Raw genomic sequence first — 18,499 nt, forward strand, 5'->3', positions numbered from 1 at the left:
ACTGCAAGCTCCGCCTCCCGGGTTTACGCCATTCTCCTGCCTCAGCCTCCCGAGTAGCTGGGACTACAGGCGCCCGCCACATCGCCCAGCTAGTTTTTTGTATTTTTTTTTTTTTAGTAGAGACGGGCTTTCACCGTGTTAGCCAGGATGGTCTCAGTCTCCTGACCTCGTGATCCGCCCGTCTCGGCCTCCCAAAGTGCTTGGATTACAGGCTTGAGCCACCGCGCCCGGCCTGCCTTTACCTTTAATATAGATATTGGGTTGGTGCAAAAATAATGGGAGTTCTTGCCACGCTTTTCATTACAAAAACTACAATCAATCTTGCACCAACTCAATAATTCTATTCTTCACCGGGCGCCATGGCTCACGCTTGTAATCCCAACACTTTGGAAGGTCGAAATGAGAGAATCGCTTGAGCCCGGGAGTTCGAGACCAGCCCGGGCAACATAGCAATACCCTGTCTCTACAAGAAAAAAATTTTTTTTAAATACGGCCGGGTGTGGTGACTCAGGCCTGTAATCCTAGCATTTTGGGAGGCTGAGGCAGGTGGATCACTTGAGGTCAGGAGTTCAAGACCAGCCTGGCCAACACAGTGAAATCCCATCCCTACTAAAAATGACAAAAATTAGTGGTGACTCACGCCTGTAGTCCTAGCTACTCGGGAGGCTGAGGCACAAGAATTGCTTGAGCCTGGGAGACAGAGGTTGCAGTGAGCCAAGATCGGGCCACTGCACTCCAGTCTGGGTAACAGAGCAAGACTCTGTCTCCAAAATAAATAAATAATAAAAGAATTAAATTCTATCACTTTTGGTTTATTTGGCCGTGGAGAATGTTGAAGGTGTAATTTTTGACTCTACAAAGGGGGAAGGAGCTGTAAGCTATCCCCATAAAAGCCAATGAGACTGGAGGCTGATTATGGGCTCCTCTACAACCCTGAGGTTTCACGATTATATAAATGAAAAGGAAATTTCTATTTGTGCCACGATGATCTAAACATTCGGCATGTGGCTGGGCGTGGTGGCTCAGCCTGTAATCCCAGCACTTTGGGAGGCCAAGATGGTGGATCACCTGAGGTCAGGAGTTCGAGACCAGCCTGGCCAACATGGTGAAACCCCGTCTCTACTAAAAATACAAAAATCAGCCAGGCATGGTGGCGCGTGCCTGTAATCCCAGCTACTCGGGAGGCTGAGGCAGAAGAATCGCTTGAACCCTGGAGGCGGAGGTTGCAGTGAGTTGAGATTGCACCACTGCACTCCAGCCTGGGCGACAGGATAAGACTCTGTCTCAAAAATAAATAAATAAATAATTTAAATAAATCTGTAACCTCTAAAAATATCCATAAAACACCGGGCACGGTGGCTCACACCTCTAATTCCAGCACTTTGGGAGGCTGAGGCAGGAGGGTCGCTTGAGGCCAGCAGTTGAAGATGAGTCTGGGCAACAGAGTGACACCTCCATCTCTACAAAAAAAATTTTTTTTTTTTTTTTTTTTGAGATAGAGTCTTGCTCTGTCGCCCAGGCTGGAGTGCAGTGGCCGGATCTCAGCTCACTGCAACCTCCGCCTCCTGGGTTCACGCCATTCTCCTGCCTCAGCCTCCCGAGTAGCTGGGACCACAGGCGCCGGCCACCTCGCCCGGCTAATTTTTTGTATTTTTAGTAGAGATGGGGTTTCACCGTGGTAGCCAGGATGGTCTCGATCTCCTGACCTCGTGATCTGCCCGTCTCGGCCTCCCAAAGTGCTGGGATTACAGGCTTGAGCCACCGCGCCCGGCCAAAAAACATTTTTTTTAATTAGCCAGGCCTGGTGACACGTACCTGTGATCCCAGCTACTCAAAGGTTGAGGGAGGAGGATCACTTGAGCCCAGGAGGCCGAGACTGCAGTAAGCCATGATTGCACCACTGCACTCCAACCTGAGTGACAGAGTGAGACTCTGTCTCTAAAAAAAAAAAAAGAATACCATGACGTGCTGGTGACGAAACCACGTGGTACCAGATGGCCAGAGTTCAGGGCTGGACAGGAAAGAACCATTCAGCCCTAAAGAACAGAGAATTGGGCCAGGCGGGGTGGCTCATGACTGCACTTTGGGAGGTAGAAGCGGGTAGATCACGTGAGGTCAGGAGTTGGAGACCAGCCTGGCCAACATGATGAAACCCCATCTCCACTAAAAATACAAAATTAGCCGGGAGTGGTGATGTATGCCTGTAGTCCCAGCTACTCGGGAGGCTGAGGCAGGGGAAATCGCTTGAACCTGGGAGGCGGAGGTTGCAGTGAGCCGAGATTGCAACACTGCACTCCAGCCTGGGTGACAGAACGAGACTCTGTCTCAAGAAAAAAAAAAAAAAACGAGAATCAACTGGCAGCCCCACGTGCCCCCTTCTTGTGCCCAACTGAGTGTTGGCTGTGCCGTCCTGTGCAGTGACATGGAGGGAAAGCATTCTTGGGGAAAATTAACACAGACAAGCAACTTTTTTAGATGATGGTAAAACAGCCTGTAGAGCCTGAGACCATCTCCCCGCCTCCTGACTTGCTTCCAACAAGATCCTCATTGCAGGAACCCCTGGCCTGCAATGAGTGCATGGCCCTGCTTGCAAGGGTCTCGGGGCAGACCCGGGGTCTCCACCCCATACATGGGGTGCAGGTGAATTAAGGCTGTCATCGGGCGCAAGGGAGGTGTCGTCATCTGCCCTGGGGCATCCTGGAGTGGGGTCCTGTGGGCATCCCTGTCGCCATGGCTCTGTCTGGACCTAGGTAACCCCCACCCCATGGGTTGCATTTCAGACCTCTCCCTCCTTCTCCCCCTACCAGCGTCAAGTTCATCAACAAGATCCAGTATGTGCACAGCTTGGAAGACCTGGAGCAACTCATCCCCATGGAACACGTCCAGATCCCAGACTGCGTCCTGCAGTGAGTGGCCCCACAGTCCTCCCCACCATATTAGTCCATTTTCGTGCTGCTGATAAAGACCCACCTGAGACAGGGCAGTTTACAAAAGAGGTTTAAGGGGCCGGGCGCAGTGGCTCACGCCGGTAATCCCAGCATTTTGGGAGGCTGAGGCAGGTGGATCACGAGGTCTGGAGATTGAGACCATCCTGGCTAACACGGTGAAACCCCGTCTCTACTAAAAATACCAAAAAACTAGCCAGGCATGGTGGCGGGCGCCTGTAGTCCCAGCTACTCCGGGAGGCTGAGACAGGAGAACGGCGTGAATCCGGGAGGCGGAGCTTGCAGTGAGCTGAGATCGCGCCACTGCACTCCAGCCTGGGCGACAGAGCGAGACTCTGTCTCAAAAAAATAAATTAATTTAAAAAAGAGGTTTAAGGTAAGGGACTCACAATTCCATACGGCTTGGAAGGGGTGGCTCCCAGTCATGGTGGAAGGCGCATATCTCCCACGGCTGTAGGCAAGAGAAGGCAGTTTGTGCAGGGAAATTCCCCTTTATAAAACCATCAGATCTCGTGAGACTTACTCACTATCACGAGAATAGCACAGGAAAGACCTGCCTCCGTGATTCAGTGACCTCCCGCCAGGTCCCTCCCACAACACGAGGGAATTATGGGAGCTACAATTGAAGATGAGATTTGGGTGGAGAGACCAGGCAAGGTGGCTCACGCCTGTGATCCCAGCACTGTAATCCCAGCACTTTGAGAGGCTGAGACGGGCAGATCACCTGAGGTCAGGAGTTCGAGACTAGCCTGGCCAAGATGGTGAAACCCCGTCTCTCCTAAAAATACAAAAATTAGCCAGGTGTGGTGGCGCATGCCTGTAATCCCAGCTACTCAGGAGGCTGAGACAGGAGAATCGCTTGAACCCGGGAGGCAGAGGTTGCGGTGAGCCGAGATCGCACCATTGCATTCCAACCTGGGTAACAAGAGTGAAACTCCATCTCAAAAAAAAAAAAAAAATATTTGGGTGGAGATACAGTCAAACCATACCACCCCAACACCCCCCTACTGGGTCCCCCTGGCTGCCAGCAGCCAGCAATGAGGGGAAACGCAGACTTGGAATGCGGGGACTAGAACCCACCAATTTATTTCCTGGAGCCCCTCAGGGACCTGGAGCTTGGGGAAGGGATGGGCAGTATCAAGTCCTGTTCTTTTTTCACTGAACGTTACATCATCAACACCTCCCCTAGGTTCATGCTGCAAAAATCTCCTTAAACATACATTTTTTTATTGTGGTAGAATACACGTAACATAGAACTTGGCATCTTAACCATTTCTTTTTTTATTTTAATTTTATTTATTTATTTATTTATTTGAGAAGGAGTTTTGCTCTTGTTGCCCAGGCTGGAGTGCAATGGTGCCATCTCGGCTCACCACAACCTCTACCTCCCGGGTTTAAGCAATTCTCCTGCCTCAACCTCCCAAGTAGCTGGGATTATAAGCATGCACCACCATGCCCAGCTAAATTTTGTGTGTGTGTGTGTGTGTATGTATTTTTAGTAAAGACAGGGTTTCTCCATATTCGTCAGGCTGGTCTTGAACTCCTGACCTCAGGTGATCTGCCCGCCTCAGCCTCCCAAAGTGCTGGGATTACAGGCATGAGCCACTGTGCCCAGCCTGTTTTTTGTTGTTGTTTGTTTGTTTTGAGACGGAGTCTCGCTGTGTCACCCAGGCTGGAGTGCAATGGCGCAATCTCGGCTCACCATGTCCTCCGGCTTCTAGGTTCAAGCGATTCTTGTGCCTCAGCCTCCCAAGTAGCTGGGATTGCAGGCACCTGCCACCACGCCCAGCTAATTTTTGTATTTTTAGTAGAGATAAGGTTTCATCATGTTGGTCAGGCTGGTCTCAAACTCCTGAGCTCAGGTGATCCGCCTGCCTCGGCCTCCCAAAGTTCTGGGATTACAGGCGTGAGGCACCGCGCCCGGCCAACACATAAACATTTATAATCAAAAATGCATCTATGGGCCAGGTGCAGTGGCTCATGCCTGTAATCCCAGCACTTTGGGAGGCCGAGGCGGGTGGATCACAAGGTCAGGAGTTTGAGACCAGCCAGGCCAACATAGTGAAACCCCATCTCTACTAAAAATACAAAAAATTAGCTGGGCGTGGTAGCAGGTGCCTGTAGTCCCAGCTACTTGGGAGGCTCAAGCAGGAGAATCACTCAAACCGAGGAGGTGGAGGTTGCAGTGAGCCAAATCGTGCCACTGCATTCCAGCCTGGGTGACAGTGCAAGACTCCATCTCAAAAAAAAAAAAAAAAAAAAAAAAAAAAAAAAAAGAAAAAGAAAAAGAAAAGAAAAAAGAAGAAGAAAAGAAAGAAAAACGAGAGCTTGTTTCTCTGGTTGAAAAGAAAAAGGAATTCCCCCAGAAAGTGTATCTCAGGGGAAAAAGGAAGGTCATCTCTGACATATTTTTCTTTCTTTCAGATACGAAGAGGAAAGACTGAAGGCCAGGAGGGAGAGGTGTGTGCAGAGTGGTGTCTGCTGGGGCTTTGGGTCAGGGCAGCGGGGGGCTGAGCTGGACTCTCAGTTAGGGAAACCCAGTGACTTCCAGGCAGCAGGGACCATTGTCCTGTGCAGGGCTTAAGATGCTACCCTTCTTGGCCGGGCGCGGTGGCTCAAACCTGTAATCCCAGCACTTTGGGAGGCCGAGACGGGCGGATCATGAGGTCAGGAGATCGAGACCATCCTGGCTAACACGGTGAAACCCCGTCTCTACTAAAAAATACAAAAAAAACTAGCCGGGCGAGGTGGCGGCAGCCTGTAGTCCCAGCTACTCGGGAGGCTGAGGCAGGAGAATGGCGTAAACCCGGGAGGCAGGAGCTTGCAGTGAGCTGAGATCCGGCCACTGCACTCCAGCCTGGGCTGACAGAGCGAGACTCCGTCTCAAAAAAAAAAAAAAAAAAAAAAAAAAGATGCTACCCTTCTGGCAAGGACGTTAAACTCAGACCTGGGTTCAAATCCTGGCTCCCGCATTTAGCTGCAAGGTTACATTAAGCAAATAAAATGCTAACAACCACCTTGGAGGTTATTGTGCAAGATGAGGGACCCTTGGGAAAAAAAGGTTGCGCACAGACTTCATGCTCCCTAAAGCATAAAAGTCAGGACGGGCGCAGTGGCTCACCCAGCCCTTTGGGAGGATGTAATCCCAGCACTTTGGGAGGCTGAGGCAGGAGGATCATGTGAGGGCAGGAGTTGGAGACCAGCCTGGGCAACATGGAATAACCCCATCTCTACCAAAAATACAAAAATTAGCCAGGCGTGGTGGTGCGTGCCTGAAATCCCAGCTACTTGGGAGGCTGAGACAGGAGAAGCACTTGGACCCAGAGGGGGAGCTTGCAGGGAGCCGAGATCGTGCCATGGCACTCCAGCGTGGGTGACAGAGCAAGACTCTGTCTCAAAAAAATAAAATAAAATAAAAATTAGCCAGGTGTGGTGGCATGCGTCTGTAGTTCAGCTACTTGTGGGAAGACTGAATTGGGAGGATTGCTTGAGCCCAGGAAGTTGAGGCTGCAGTAAGCCATGATTGTACCATTGCACTCCAGCCTGGGCAACAGAGCAAGACCCTGTTTCAAAGCAAAAAAAAAAAAACAGCCTTTATCATGCCAGGTCCAATGTCAGCTTTGAGGGGAAACAGAGGCAAGACAGAGTCTTGGTCCCAGAAGTTTTCTCAAATAGCAAAGGTGGGGAACGTCTCACTGGTTTGGAAAACAGGTCCCAGGGACAGGAAAATCAGAGAGGCCAATACTAGCCGAGAGCCCCTTGGCCTGGCTGGGCTAGTCACCCTCATCACCTCGTTCTCTCTGTCCACAGCGCGAGGCCCCAGCCGGAGTTTGTGATGCCCAGGTCTGAAGAGAAGCCAGAGGTGGCACCAGTGGAAAACAGGTAGGTGTGCAGGGGACTATGGGCAGAGACCTGACAGTCACGGGAGGCTGCCTAGTCCCTTGGGGGAGGCTAGGTAGGAGGCGGGTCCTTGTTTAAGGACAGAAAATGGAACTAAGTGGCTGGGCGTGGTGGCTCACGCCTGTAATCCCAGCACTTTGGGAGGCCAAGGTGGGCGGATCACATGAGGTCAGGAGTTCGAGACCAGCCTGGCCAGCATGGTGAAACCTCATCTCTACTAAAAATACAAAAATTAGCTGGGTGTGGTGGTGGGTGCCTGTAATCCTAGCTACTTGGGAGGCTGAGGCAGGAGATTCACTTGAACCCAGGAGACAGAGGTTGCAGTGAACCGAGATAGCACCACTGCACTAGACGACAAAGTGAGACTCCATCTGAAAAAAATAAATACATAAATAAAATAAAAATAAAAATTATCGGGCGGGCGCAGTGGCTCACGCCTGTAATCCTAGTATTTTGGGAGGCCGAGGCGGGAGGATCACAAGGTCAAGAGATCGAGACCATCCTAGCTAACACAGTGAAACCCCATCTCTTCTAAAAATACAAAAATCAGCTGGGTGTGGTGGCTTGCGCCTATAGTCCCAGCTACCTGGAAGGCTGAGGCAGGAGAATCACTTGAACCCGGGAAGCGGAGCTTGCAGTAAGCCTAGATCACACCACTGCACTCCAGCCTGGCGACAGAGCGAGACTCCATCGCATAATAAATAAACAAATAAATAAATATCGAGGTGTGGTGATATACACTTGTAGTTCCTACTTAGAAGGGTGAAGTAGGCAGATGGCTAGAGCCCAGGAGGTCAAGGCTACAGCAAGCTATGATTGCACTCCAGCCTGGACAACAGAGCAAGACCCTGTCTCAAAAAAAAGTTTTCACAATGTTCCCATATTATCACAATCTCAATGTTATCATAATGACGAAAGGTGACCTTTGTCCAAGTCCCAGCAGGTAGATTCAGACTCCCCAAGTCCAGCAGACCCTGAGCAATTTTATTGGCTTCATTTTGTGTTACTGAAGGGCCTTGACCAATTTTCTCAAAACTGATTGTTCAGGCTAATTTGTTATGCAGCAGATGCACACCAACATCTGTTTTGTACCAGGTACAGCAGTGTCGGTCCTCACAGGGCTTACAGCCTCCACCAACAGGTAGAAAATGCCCAAGAATGGGCAGTGTGGCTCACGCCTGTAATCCCAGCACTTTGGGAGGCCAAAGCAGGAGGACCATTTGAGGCCAGGAGTTCGAGACCAGCCTGGGCAACATATTGAGACTCCATCGCTATAAAAAGTTTAAAAATTAGCCAGGCATGATGGTGTGTAGTTTGTAGTCCCAGCTACTTGGGAGGCTGAGGTGGGAGTGAGCCCAGAGTTGGAAGCTGCAGTGAGCCATGATTGCACCACTGCACTCCAGCCTGGGCAACATCACAAGACCCTGTATCTGTTTTTTTATTTTATTTTATTTTTTTAAGACAGATTTTCACTCTTGTCGCCCAGGGGCTGGAGTACAGTTGTGCCATCTCGGCTCACTGCAACCTCCGCCTCCTAGGTTCAAGTGATTCTCCTGCCTCAGCCTCCCGAGTAGCTGAGATGACAGGCACCCGCCACCACGCCCAGCTACTTTTTGTATTTTTAGTAGAGACAGGGTTTTACCATGTTGGCCAGGCTGGTCTCGAACTCCTGACCTCAAGTGATCAGCCCGCCTCAACCTCCCAAAGTGCTGGGATTACAGGTATGAGCCACTGCACCCAGCCAAGACCCTGTATCTTAAAAAAAAAAAAAAAAAAAAAAAAAAAAAAAAAATCAAGTTAAAAAAAAAAAGAAAATGCCCAGTCTCCGTCTCTCCTCCACAGGTCTGCTCCAGTCACAGAAGATGAGGAAACAAGGTGGGTGTCATGCAGGGTGGTCTTCGTGCTGTTTTCAAAATGTCCTGCCTAGGCCGGGCGCGGTGGCTCAAGCCTGTAATCCAAGCACTTTGGGAGGCCGAGACAGGCGGATCACGAGGTCAGGAGATCGAGACCATCCTGGCTAACACGGTGAAACCCCGTCTCTACTAAAAAATACAAAAAACTTGCCGGGCAAGGTGGCGGGCGCCTGTAGTCCCAGCTACTCGGGAGGCTGAGGCAGGAGAATGGCGTAAACCCGGGAGGCGGAGCTTGCAGTGAGCTGAGATCCGGCCACTGCACTCCAGCCTGGGCGATAGAGCGAGACTCCGTCTCAAAAAAAAAAAAAAAAAAAAAAATGTCCTGCCTGGACCTGTATTAGTCAGGGTTCTCTAGAGGAACAGAAAATCGAATCAGCTGCCAGCGAATATAAAGCAGGCAGGGAGCCTAATCCCAGGAAAACTGCCCCGTGACTTATTGGGAGTGGGGGATGCGGCACCTGGGAGACAGGGAGATGGTGGTTCCCTTAACCAGTCAGGCCTTCCTTGCACAACTCCAGGGGGCGCCATTACCTAGACCAGGATGCAAATGAGGTCCCAGAGTTATGCAGTGGAGCGGCCCTCAAGGAAAAACCCACACAGAGCCAGGGTCCCCGAAGCCCAGGATATGATGCCACAAAAGGGCAGACTGTCCACACTCTGCCTCCGATTCTCCACTTGGTTCTGGATGCCAAGAAAAGCCTCCCTGTGGCCGGGCACAGTGGTTCACGCCTGTAATCCCAGCACTTTGGGAGGCTGAGGCAGGCGGATCATTTGAGATCAGGAGTTCAAGACCAGCCTGGGCAAGATGGCAAGACCCCGTCCCTACAAAAAATACAAAAATTAGCCAGGTGAGCCAAGATCGTACCACTGCACTCCACAGCCAGGGCAATAGAGCTAGACTTTGTCTCAAAAAAGAAAAAAAAAAAAGGAAAGAAAAGAAAGCCTCACTGTGTGTTAGTTTCCAAGAGTACCCTCAGATGCAATGGTTTGCCAGAAGGACTCACAGAGCTCAGTAAAGCCGTCATATTCACGGTTATGGTTTATCACAGTGGAATGGTTTATTACAGTAGAAGGGTACAGTTAAAAATCAGCAAAAAGCTGCGCATGGTGGCTTATGCCTGTAATCCCAGCACTTTGGGAGGCTGAGGCAGGTGGATCACTTGAAATCAGGAGTTCAAGACCAGCCTGGCCAAACGGGGTAAAACCCATCTCTACTAAAAATACAAAATTAGCTGGGCGTGGTGGCACACACCTGGGGTCCCAGCTACTCAGGAAGCTGAGGCAAGAGAATTGCTTGAACCTGGGAGGCAGATGTTGCAGTAAGCTGAGATTGCACCATTGCATTCCAGCCTGGGCAACAGAGCGAGACTCCGTTTCAAAAAAAAAAAAAAAAATCAACAAAAGGAAGAGGTGCATAGGGCAGGATCCAGGAGAGATCGGGTGGAAGCCTCCAAGTGTCCTCTCCCAGTGGGGTTGTGTGGACAGCCTTTATTTCTCCCAGCAGGGATGTGTGGCAAAACACACAAAGTGCTGCCAATTAGAGAAGCTGACCCAAGCCTTAGTGGCTAGGGTGTTCATTGAGAGTCAACTACATACACCTGGCTGACTGTCTGCATGGCTGTTCTTAGCCTCCAGCCCCTGCACAGATCGAGCTGATGCCACATGGCCCAAGTTCCCACCCTAAGTCACGTTGTGAGTGTATTAGTCCGTTCTCATGCTGCTATGAAGAAATACCCAAGACTAGGTAATTTATAAAGAAAAGAGGTATAATTAACTCACAGTTCTGCATGGCTGGGGAGGCCCCAGGAAATTTACAATCCTGGCGGAAGGCACCTTTCACTGCACAGCAGGAGAGAGAAGTGCTGAGCAAAGGGGGAAAGCCCCTTATAAAACCATCAGATCTTGTGAGAACTCACTATCACAAGAATAGCATGGGGGTAACCGCCCCCATGGCTCAGTTACCTCCCACTGAGTACCTCCCACCACAAGGGGGGTTACAGGAACTACAATTCAAGATGAGATTTGGGTGATGACACAGTCCAACCATATCAGTTAGCATAGACTATCTGGCATGACCCACAGAGACACTCCAGGCAGGATGGTCCAAGAGTTTAGAGGTTACTCCCAGGAGCCAGGGAAGGACCAAACTTTTCTTTAAAATGTGTGGGATTTATCCTTGACCATAGAGTTGTTTGTTGTTGTTGTTGTTGTTGTTGTTGTTTTTGAGATGGAGTCTCGCTCTGTCATCCAGGCTGGAGTGTGGTCGCGTGATCTCGGCTCACTGCAAGCTCTGCCTTCCGGGTTCACTCCATTCTCCTGCCTCAGCCTCCCGAGTAACTGGGACTACAGGCATCCGCCGCCATGCCCAGCTAATTTTTTGTATTTTTTAGTAGCAACGGAGTTTCACCATGTTAGCCAGGATGATCTCGATCTCCCGACCTCATCGTGATCCTCCCGCCTCGGCCTCCCAAAGTGCTGGGATTACAGGCGTGAGCCACTGTGCTCAGCCGACCACACAGTTTTATACAAATCTATAAATCTCTATGCCTTACTATCCATGTGACCCAGGAAGCTCCAAGCTAAGAAATAAACATCAAAAAGGGCCTTAGAACAGTGCTGCTTCAGGGGCACTGAGTAAAAGCAAGTTCTCAATGCATTTCTGAAAAGACCACCTCAACCCAGGCTCTCTGGAGATGAGTTCACATATGCAGACAGGAAACACAAGGAAATCATCCACCATGAGCAAAAGACAGCAGAGAAAACAAATAGAAGGATTAGATCCTGTCTGGAGATCCTTAGGTGGAGAAGCTATAATAAGCATGTTTTAAAAGATTAAAAGCACAAAAGAAGGAATTTTAAGAAGCAATAGATGAATGGATGAATGGATGAATGGATAGGTGGATGGATGGATGGATGGATGGATGGATGGATGGATGGGTGGACAGATGGATAAATGGATGGATGAATGGGTGAATGGAAGGATGAATGGATGATGATGGATAGATGAATGAATGAGTGGATGGATGGGAGGATAGATGGATGATGAGTGGAGTGGATGGATGGATGGATGGGTGGAGGTTGATTCTGTGGATGGATGGGTGGATGAATGGATGGGTGGAGGGATGGAAAGATGGATTGATGGATACATGGATGGGTAGGCAGATGAATGGGTAAATGGGTAGATGAATGGTTGGTTGGATGAATGGTTGGGTAGATGAATGGGTGGGTGGGTGGGTGGATGGATGGATGGATGGATGAATGGATAGTTGAATCGGTGAGTGGGTGGGTGGGTGGATGAGTGAGTGGCGGGATGGGTGGGCAGATGGATGGATGGATGGGTGGGTGGATGGATGGATGGATGGATGGATGGATGGATGGATGGATGGATGAGTGGATGGATGAGTGGATGGATGGATGGATGGATGGATGGATGGATGGATGGATGGATGAGTGGATGGATGGAATGGATGAGTGGATAGATGTATGGTTGGTTGGATGGATGGGTGGATGGATAGATGGATTAGTCAGTGGATGGATGGATGGATGGATGGATGGATGGATGGATGGATGGATGGATATGTGGGTGGGTGGGTGGATGGATGGATGATTGAGTGGCTGGATGGGTGCACAGATGGATGAATGGATGGGTGGGTGGGTGGATGGGTGGTTGGATGTGTGGGTGGATGGGTGGATGGATGGATGAGTGAGTGGATGAATGGATGGGTGGACGGGTGGATGAATGGATGGGTGGGCAGATGGATGAATGGATGGGTGGGTGAGTGTGTGGATGGATGGATGGATGGATGGATGGATGGATGGATGGATGAGTGGATGGATGGATGGATGAGTGGATGGATGGATGGATGGGTGGATGGATAGATGGATGAGTGGGTGGATGGATGGATGGATGGATGGATGAGTGGGTGGATGGGTGGGTGGGCAGATGGATGAATGGATGGGTGAGTGGATGGATGAATGGATGAATGGGTGGATGGATGGATGGATGAGTGGATGGATGGATGGATGAGTGGATAGATGTGTGGGTGGTTGTATGGTTGGTTGGATGGATGGGTGGATGGATAAATGGATGAGTCAGTGGGTGGGTGGATGGATGGATGGATGAGTGGGTGGATGGATGGGTGGGCAGATGGATGAATGGATGGATGGGTGGGTGGATGGATGGATGGATGGATGGATGGATGGATGGATGGATGGATATGTGGGTGGGTGGGTGGATGGGTGGATGATTGAGTGGCTGGATGGGTGCACAGATGGATGAATGGATGGGTGGGTGGGTGGATGGGTGGTTGGATGTGTGGGTGGATGGGTGGATGGATGGATGAGTGAGTGGATGAATGGATGGGTGGACGGGTGGATGAATGGATGGGTGGGCAGATGGATGAATGGATGGGTGGGTGAGTGTGTGGATGGATGGATGGATGGATGGATAGATGGATGGATGGATGGATGGATAGATGTGTGGGTGGACGGGTGAATGGATGGATGAGTGAGTGGCTGCATGTGTGGGCAGATGGATGAATGGATGGGTGGGTGAGTGTGTGAATGGATGGATGGATGGATGGATGGATGGATGGATGGATGGATGGATGGATGGATAGATGGATGTGTGGGTGGTTGTATGGTTGGTTGGATGGATGAGTGAATGGGTAGGTGGGTTGAAGCCTCCCTCCAGGCTGATTGAGGGTGCCAGTCTCCAGGGCCTGTTCTGCTGAGGTACCAGGAAGGAGGCCCTCAGAGCCACACTTAGAAAGTGCATGGCAGGAGCCAGGCCCTGAAGGGCATGTGCCACTCTTGCTGCTGGGAGCTCACCCATGCCAGGTGGGATCATTCTTTTGGATTACATACATGTGGAAGAGAGCATTTTGCACTTTTAACATTAACAGTAATAACTTGGCCTGTGTCTTTCCCTCCCTAGCATGTCCTGAGGCGACTTGAGCATAACGAAGGACATAAAAGAAGATTCCAGATGCCAGGAAACCTCTGTCAGACGCCCACTGGCCCCAGATCTCATCCTGCCTCATCCTGAGTCCCAGTCTTCCAAGGGTGCCAGCCCCTCCGTTCATCTCTGAAACCCAGCATCCTTTTCAGCTGCTTGAAAACACTGTATTTTTTTTTAACGATGCAGTATGTGTGCGTTCCAGAAAACGGCCCAGCTCTGAGCCCCTCACCCTACCACACTCACAAACTCTCAGCCGAGGAAGGCAAGAAGTGCAGGGGGTGGCCCGCGTGGCATCGGTGGCCTCCGCTTCTGCTCGCAGCCGCCGTGGTCAGAGCTGGATACAAGATTCAAGACCCTCCTCTTGCTTGTCACCCGCTCTGGGTTGGAGCCACAGACGCCCACCACCACCCCGGCTGGGTCTGCATCCTTTCCTGTGCCTTTCCCCCCAGAACCCGGCCCCGGACCTAGAAGCTCAACCCCCCAGGAGGGCCACGTCCCGAGGTACCTCCTGGCCTCCGACCTTACGTCCAAAATTCACACCCGTGGTTTTTCATTTGACCCGCCCCCTTCTCGCTCATAATGACAGCCAGCTCCTTTGAGAGGATCAGAGCCCATTGCACAAGAAGAGCTGCTGTCAACCATCCTGGTCCTCTGATTGCAAAATGACACCCCGGTAATCTAGAACATTCTCAAGCCCCTTTAACTCAGATGCCAAGCCACAGGGCAAACCCAGTCAATACCTCCCACCAAGGAATGAGATATGTGGACCTCACTGCTCCCCCAACCCGGCATCGGGCTGGGACACGCCAACGCTGCTCCAGGTTGGAACAGCAGAGGCTCAGAAGCTGGCTCTGAAATAGACCTAGCAAAAGGAAGATACGGGGTATCCAGCGGGTTCTTGTTCGGGAGGCAAATTTCCCTTGGAAAAAGAAGACAGACTTTTCTAATGTGGTCCAAATGCCGGTCACTGGTCAGATGGACTCTAGAAGCAGTGAGCTCTCTGTCTCTGGAAGCATTTAAGAGAAGGCTAGGCCAGGTACAATGACTCACGCCTGTAATCCTGGCACTTTGGGAGGCTGAGGTGGGCGGATCCCCTGAGGTCAGGAGTTTGAGACCAGCGTGACCAACATGGTGAAACCTCATCTCTACTAAAAATACAAAAATTAGCCAGGCATGGTGGCGCATGCCTGCAATCCCAGCTACTTGGGAGGCTGAGGCAGGAGAATCACTTGAACCCGGTAGGTGGAGGTTGTAGTGAGCTGAGATCGAGCCACTGCACTCCAGCCTGGGCGACAGAACAAGATTCCATCTCAAAAACAAACAAACAAAAAAAACAAAAAACAAAAAAAAAGAAAAAAAAATCATGTCCTGGAACCAGCTGTGTCACGTGGAGCCTGAGAAGCAGAGGCTGATGGATGGGTCTCTCCCGACTGCTCTCCAGCAAACCCTGCTGCCGTGGGCCTGCCTCTCCCCTGCCCCTGCTCAGGGCACCTCCTTTTATAAAAGGTGTTCTGAGAATCTGCCTAAGTTCCAGGCTCTGGAGCCGGCCCTGCAGAACTGAGATCCGTGCATGGCTCAGAAGGTCCCAAACTCAGCCAGGTGCGGTGGCTCACATCTGTTACCCAGCAGTTTGGGAGACCAGCCTGGGCAGTAGAGCAAGACCCCATGGCTACAAAAAAAAAAAAAATTAGTTGGACATGTTGGAGTGCACCTGTCATCCCACCTACTTGAGAGGCTAAGGCAGGAGGATTGCTTAAGCACAGGAGGTGGAGGCTGCAGTGAGCCGAGATCAAGTCACTGCACTCCAGTGTGGGTGACAGAGCGAGACCCTGTCCCGAATTCCCACCCCAGTGAATGGTGCCACTGCCAAAGCCAACACAAGATAACAGAAGTGGCCGGGCATGGTGGCTCACGCCTGTAATCCCAGCACTTTGGGAGACCAACACAAGCAGATCACCTGAGGTCGGGGGTTCGAGACCAGTTTGGCCAACATGGTGAAACCCTGTCTCTCCTAAAAATACAAATATTAGCTGGGTGTGGTGGTGGGTGCCTGTAATCCCAGCTACTTGGGAGGCTGAGGCAGGAGAATAGCTGGAACCCGGGAGGCGGAGCTTGCAGTGAGCCCAGATTGTGCCACTGCACTCCAGCCTGGGAGACAGAGTGAGACTCTGACTCAAAAAAAAAAAAAAAAAAAGACAGAAGCCTGCTTATCAGACTGCCCTGAGGAGAGAGGCTCCAGCAGAGAGATGCCAGCCAGGCCCAGCTGCCACGATGTGTCCCCGGTGACCAAAGGCACGTGGCTCCAGCATGAATCGTTCTAACCCGACAGTGACAAGAACTCCTGGGCCTTAATCTTCATAGAAGACTGGGGGCGCCCCTTCCAAGTCACAGACAGGAGACAGGGACAGGAAAGAACTCGTTCCACCCAATCGGACACCGAATAATTGAGTGTCTACAGCAGCAGCCAAGTGACAAGTGAGGCTCGACCTGACCCAGAAGGTGCCTGCCGGCTGAACATTCTGGCCCCACCAGAAACTCCGGGGGTACCGCCCGTTATACCGTGGCTCACCCACGCCCCTTTGGATCACCAGCAGTCACAGACAACAGGCAGGCGAAACTGAAGACCCCAACTCAGCCCCAGCGGACCCTCCAGAGCAAAAGAGACCCCCGGCGAGGCCACCTGTCAGCAGGCATGCCGAGGTGGAAGAGCCGGGCCCACCGTTCCCAGCTGCAAACTGCACCACCCACAGATGGGCTTTGAGATGGATTTGTATCAGGGTGGGGGGGTGTGGTTTTGGCCAAAATGCAATGGACCCCAACCCCTCCTTGTAAAAGGACGCTGGGTTTCCTTCTGGTGACACATGGGATGCATCAATCATAAGCCCTCCCCCAAAGTCCTGGCCAGCACGCCCATCCTTCGAACGATGAGTTTTACGGTTTTTCAGAACAGAAATGATCATTATGATTGACGACGGTCGTGAGGTTAAGGCATCGTCTCCAGTGAGCTTTGGGGGGATTTTTATGTGGAATAAAGAAATTATCACTGAGAAGGGAGGTTTGTTCCTTTTCAATACTAGTAACAGACAGGGCTCAGTGGCTCACGCCTGTAATCCCAGCACTTTGGGAGGCGGAGGCAGGAGGATCACCTGAGGTCAGGAGTTCCAGACCAGCCTGGCCAACATGGTGAAACACTCGTCTCTACCAAAAATACAAAAATTAGCCAGTCGCGGTGGTGGGCGCCTGTAGTCCAAGCTACTCAGGAGGCTGAGGCAGGAGAATCACCTGAACCCAGGAGGCAGAGGCTGCAGTGAGCTGAGATCGTGCCACTGCACTCCAGCCTGGGGCAACAGAGTGAGACTCGGTCTCAAAATAATAATAATAATAATAGCCTCTGCCAACCTAGTACAGTTGCCATGTTACTGAGAGAGAAACTGAGGCACAGAGTGATGACATGGCTCCCCCAGGGTCACACGGGCAGTGAGTGAGGGTTCTGACGCCTGATCCTGAGCCCTATAGCTACAGTCACCCCATCCCACAGCTGGGGGGACCTGTGGCCCTCTGACGGCTGCGGAGAACTGGGGGACCGTGCTTCTCGAAGGGTTGGAGTTGGACCTCCAATTCCAGGTGCAACAGGAGTTGCACCATCGTCCATGCCTGGGTCTTTGGGACCTGCTGGTGACACAGACATCAAGGTGGGTATGACATGGCCGCCGCACAATGTCCCCGCTGGGTGGACGGAGAAAACTGGCAGGTGTGAGCCCACCTGGCCGTATCACCCTCTGTCCTGTGATGTCAGGCCAGGGGCCCTTCCTGGACGGGCTGGCTGGGGAGAGGCGTTTATGTCAGCAGGTGCCCTTTAGGGGAAAAGATGGGGTCTTCGTGGGTGGATGGAGGGGATAAAGAGGGTGGAGCTGGTGCTGGGATCCTGGAGAGCCACTCCCAGTTTGGAAGTGACAGCCCCCTCCTTTATCCCACTGCATGGAGTCTCTGATTACCCTGAGAGCTTTCTTGAAAATTTCATTCATGGCCAGGTGGCTCACGCCTGTAATCCCAGCACTTTGGAAGGCCAAGGCAGGTGGATCACTTGAGGTCAGGAGTTTGAGGCCAGCCTGGACAGGGTGGCGAAACCCCATCTCTACTAAAAATACTAAAATGAGCCGGGCATGGTGGTGCGTGTCTGTAATCCCAGCTACTCGGGAGGCTGAGCCAGGAGAATCGCTTGAACCCGGCGGGGCGGAGGTTTCAGTGAGCAGAGATCGTGCCACTGCACTCCAGCCTGGGCAACAGAGACTCCGAACCCCCCACCAAAAAAACAGAAAAGAAAACCTCACTCCTTCATGCATTTTGGGGCGCAGGGGGTCCAGTCCCTCACGCCACTCCCAGCCCAAGGGGCGGGCTCAACCCAGGGACACGGAACCTTCCTGGGAACCAGGAGGAAGGGACCTTTCTGATCAGAGAACCAATACACAACAGCCGTCAACCAAGCCAGCAGGAGGAGGGGTGTCCTCGGCAGAGTGACCCATGGGGACCAAGGCCTGGGGCAGGCAGAGCTGGGGCAGCCAGAGAAGGGCCCGAGGGCCAGATCAGCTGCCACCAGTGTTTCAGAAAAACCCAGGACTAAATTAAAGGCTTCATCATTTGGTCACTTTCTTTTTATTATCATTATTACTTTTTTTTTTTTTTTTCTGAGTCTCACTCTGTCGCCCAGGCTGGAGTGCAGTGGCACAATTTCAGCTCATTGCAACCTCTGCCTCCTAGGTTCAAGCAATTCTCTTGCCTCA

At 51.5% G+C, this 18,499-nt stretch overlaps 1 protein-coding gene across 1 annotated transcript in view; it reads left to right on the plus strand.

Moving 5' to 3' along the window:
- ATCAY (ATCAY kinesin light chain interacting caytaxin) overlaps positions 1 to 13,704 on the plus strand; it is a 39,227-nt gene extending 25,523 nt beyond the window's left edge. Inside the window, exons 8-12 of the mRNA XM_010367269.2 lie at positions 2,808 to 2,906; positions 5,370 to 5,405; positions 6,756 to 6,827; positions 8,688 to 8,720; positions 13,695 to 13,704. Coding sequence (XP_010365571.2) covers positions 2,808 to 2,906; positions 5,370 to 5,405; positions 6,756 to 6,827; positions 8,688 to 8,720; positions 13,695 to 13,704 — 250 coding nt within the window. The remainder of the gene's footprint in view (positions 1 to 2,807; positions 2,907 to 5,369; positions 5,406 to 6,755; positions 6,828 to 8,687; positions 8,721 to 13,694) is intronic.
- The last annotated feature ends 4,795 nt before the right edge of the window (positions 13,705 to 18,499 follow it).

Source organism: Rhinopithecus roxellana, chromosome 8 (assembly GCF_007565055.1).
Source record: "Rhinopithecus roxellana isolate Shanxi Qingling chromosome 8, ASM756505v1, whole genome shotgun sequence".
NCBI classification, from domain to species: Eukaryota; Metazoa; Chordata; class Mammalia; order Primates; family Cercopithecidae; genus Rhinopithecus; species Rhinopithecus roxellana.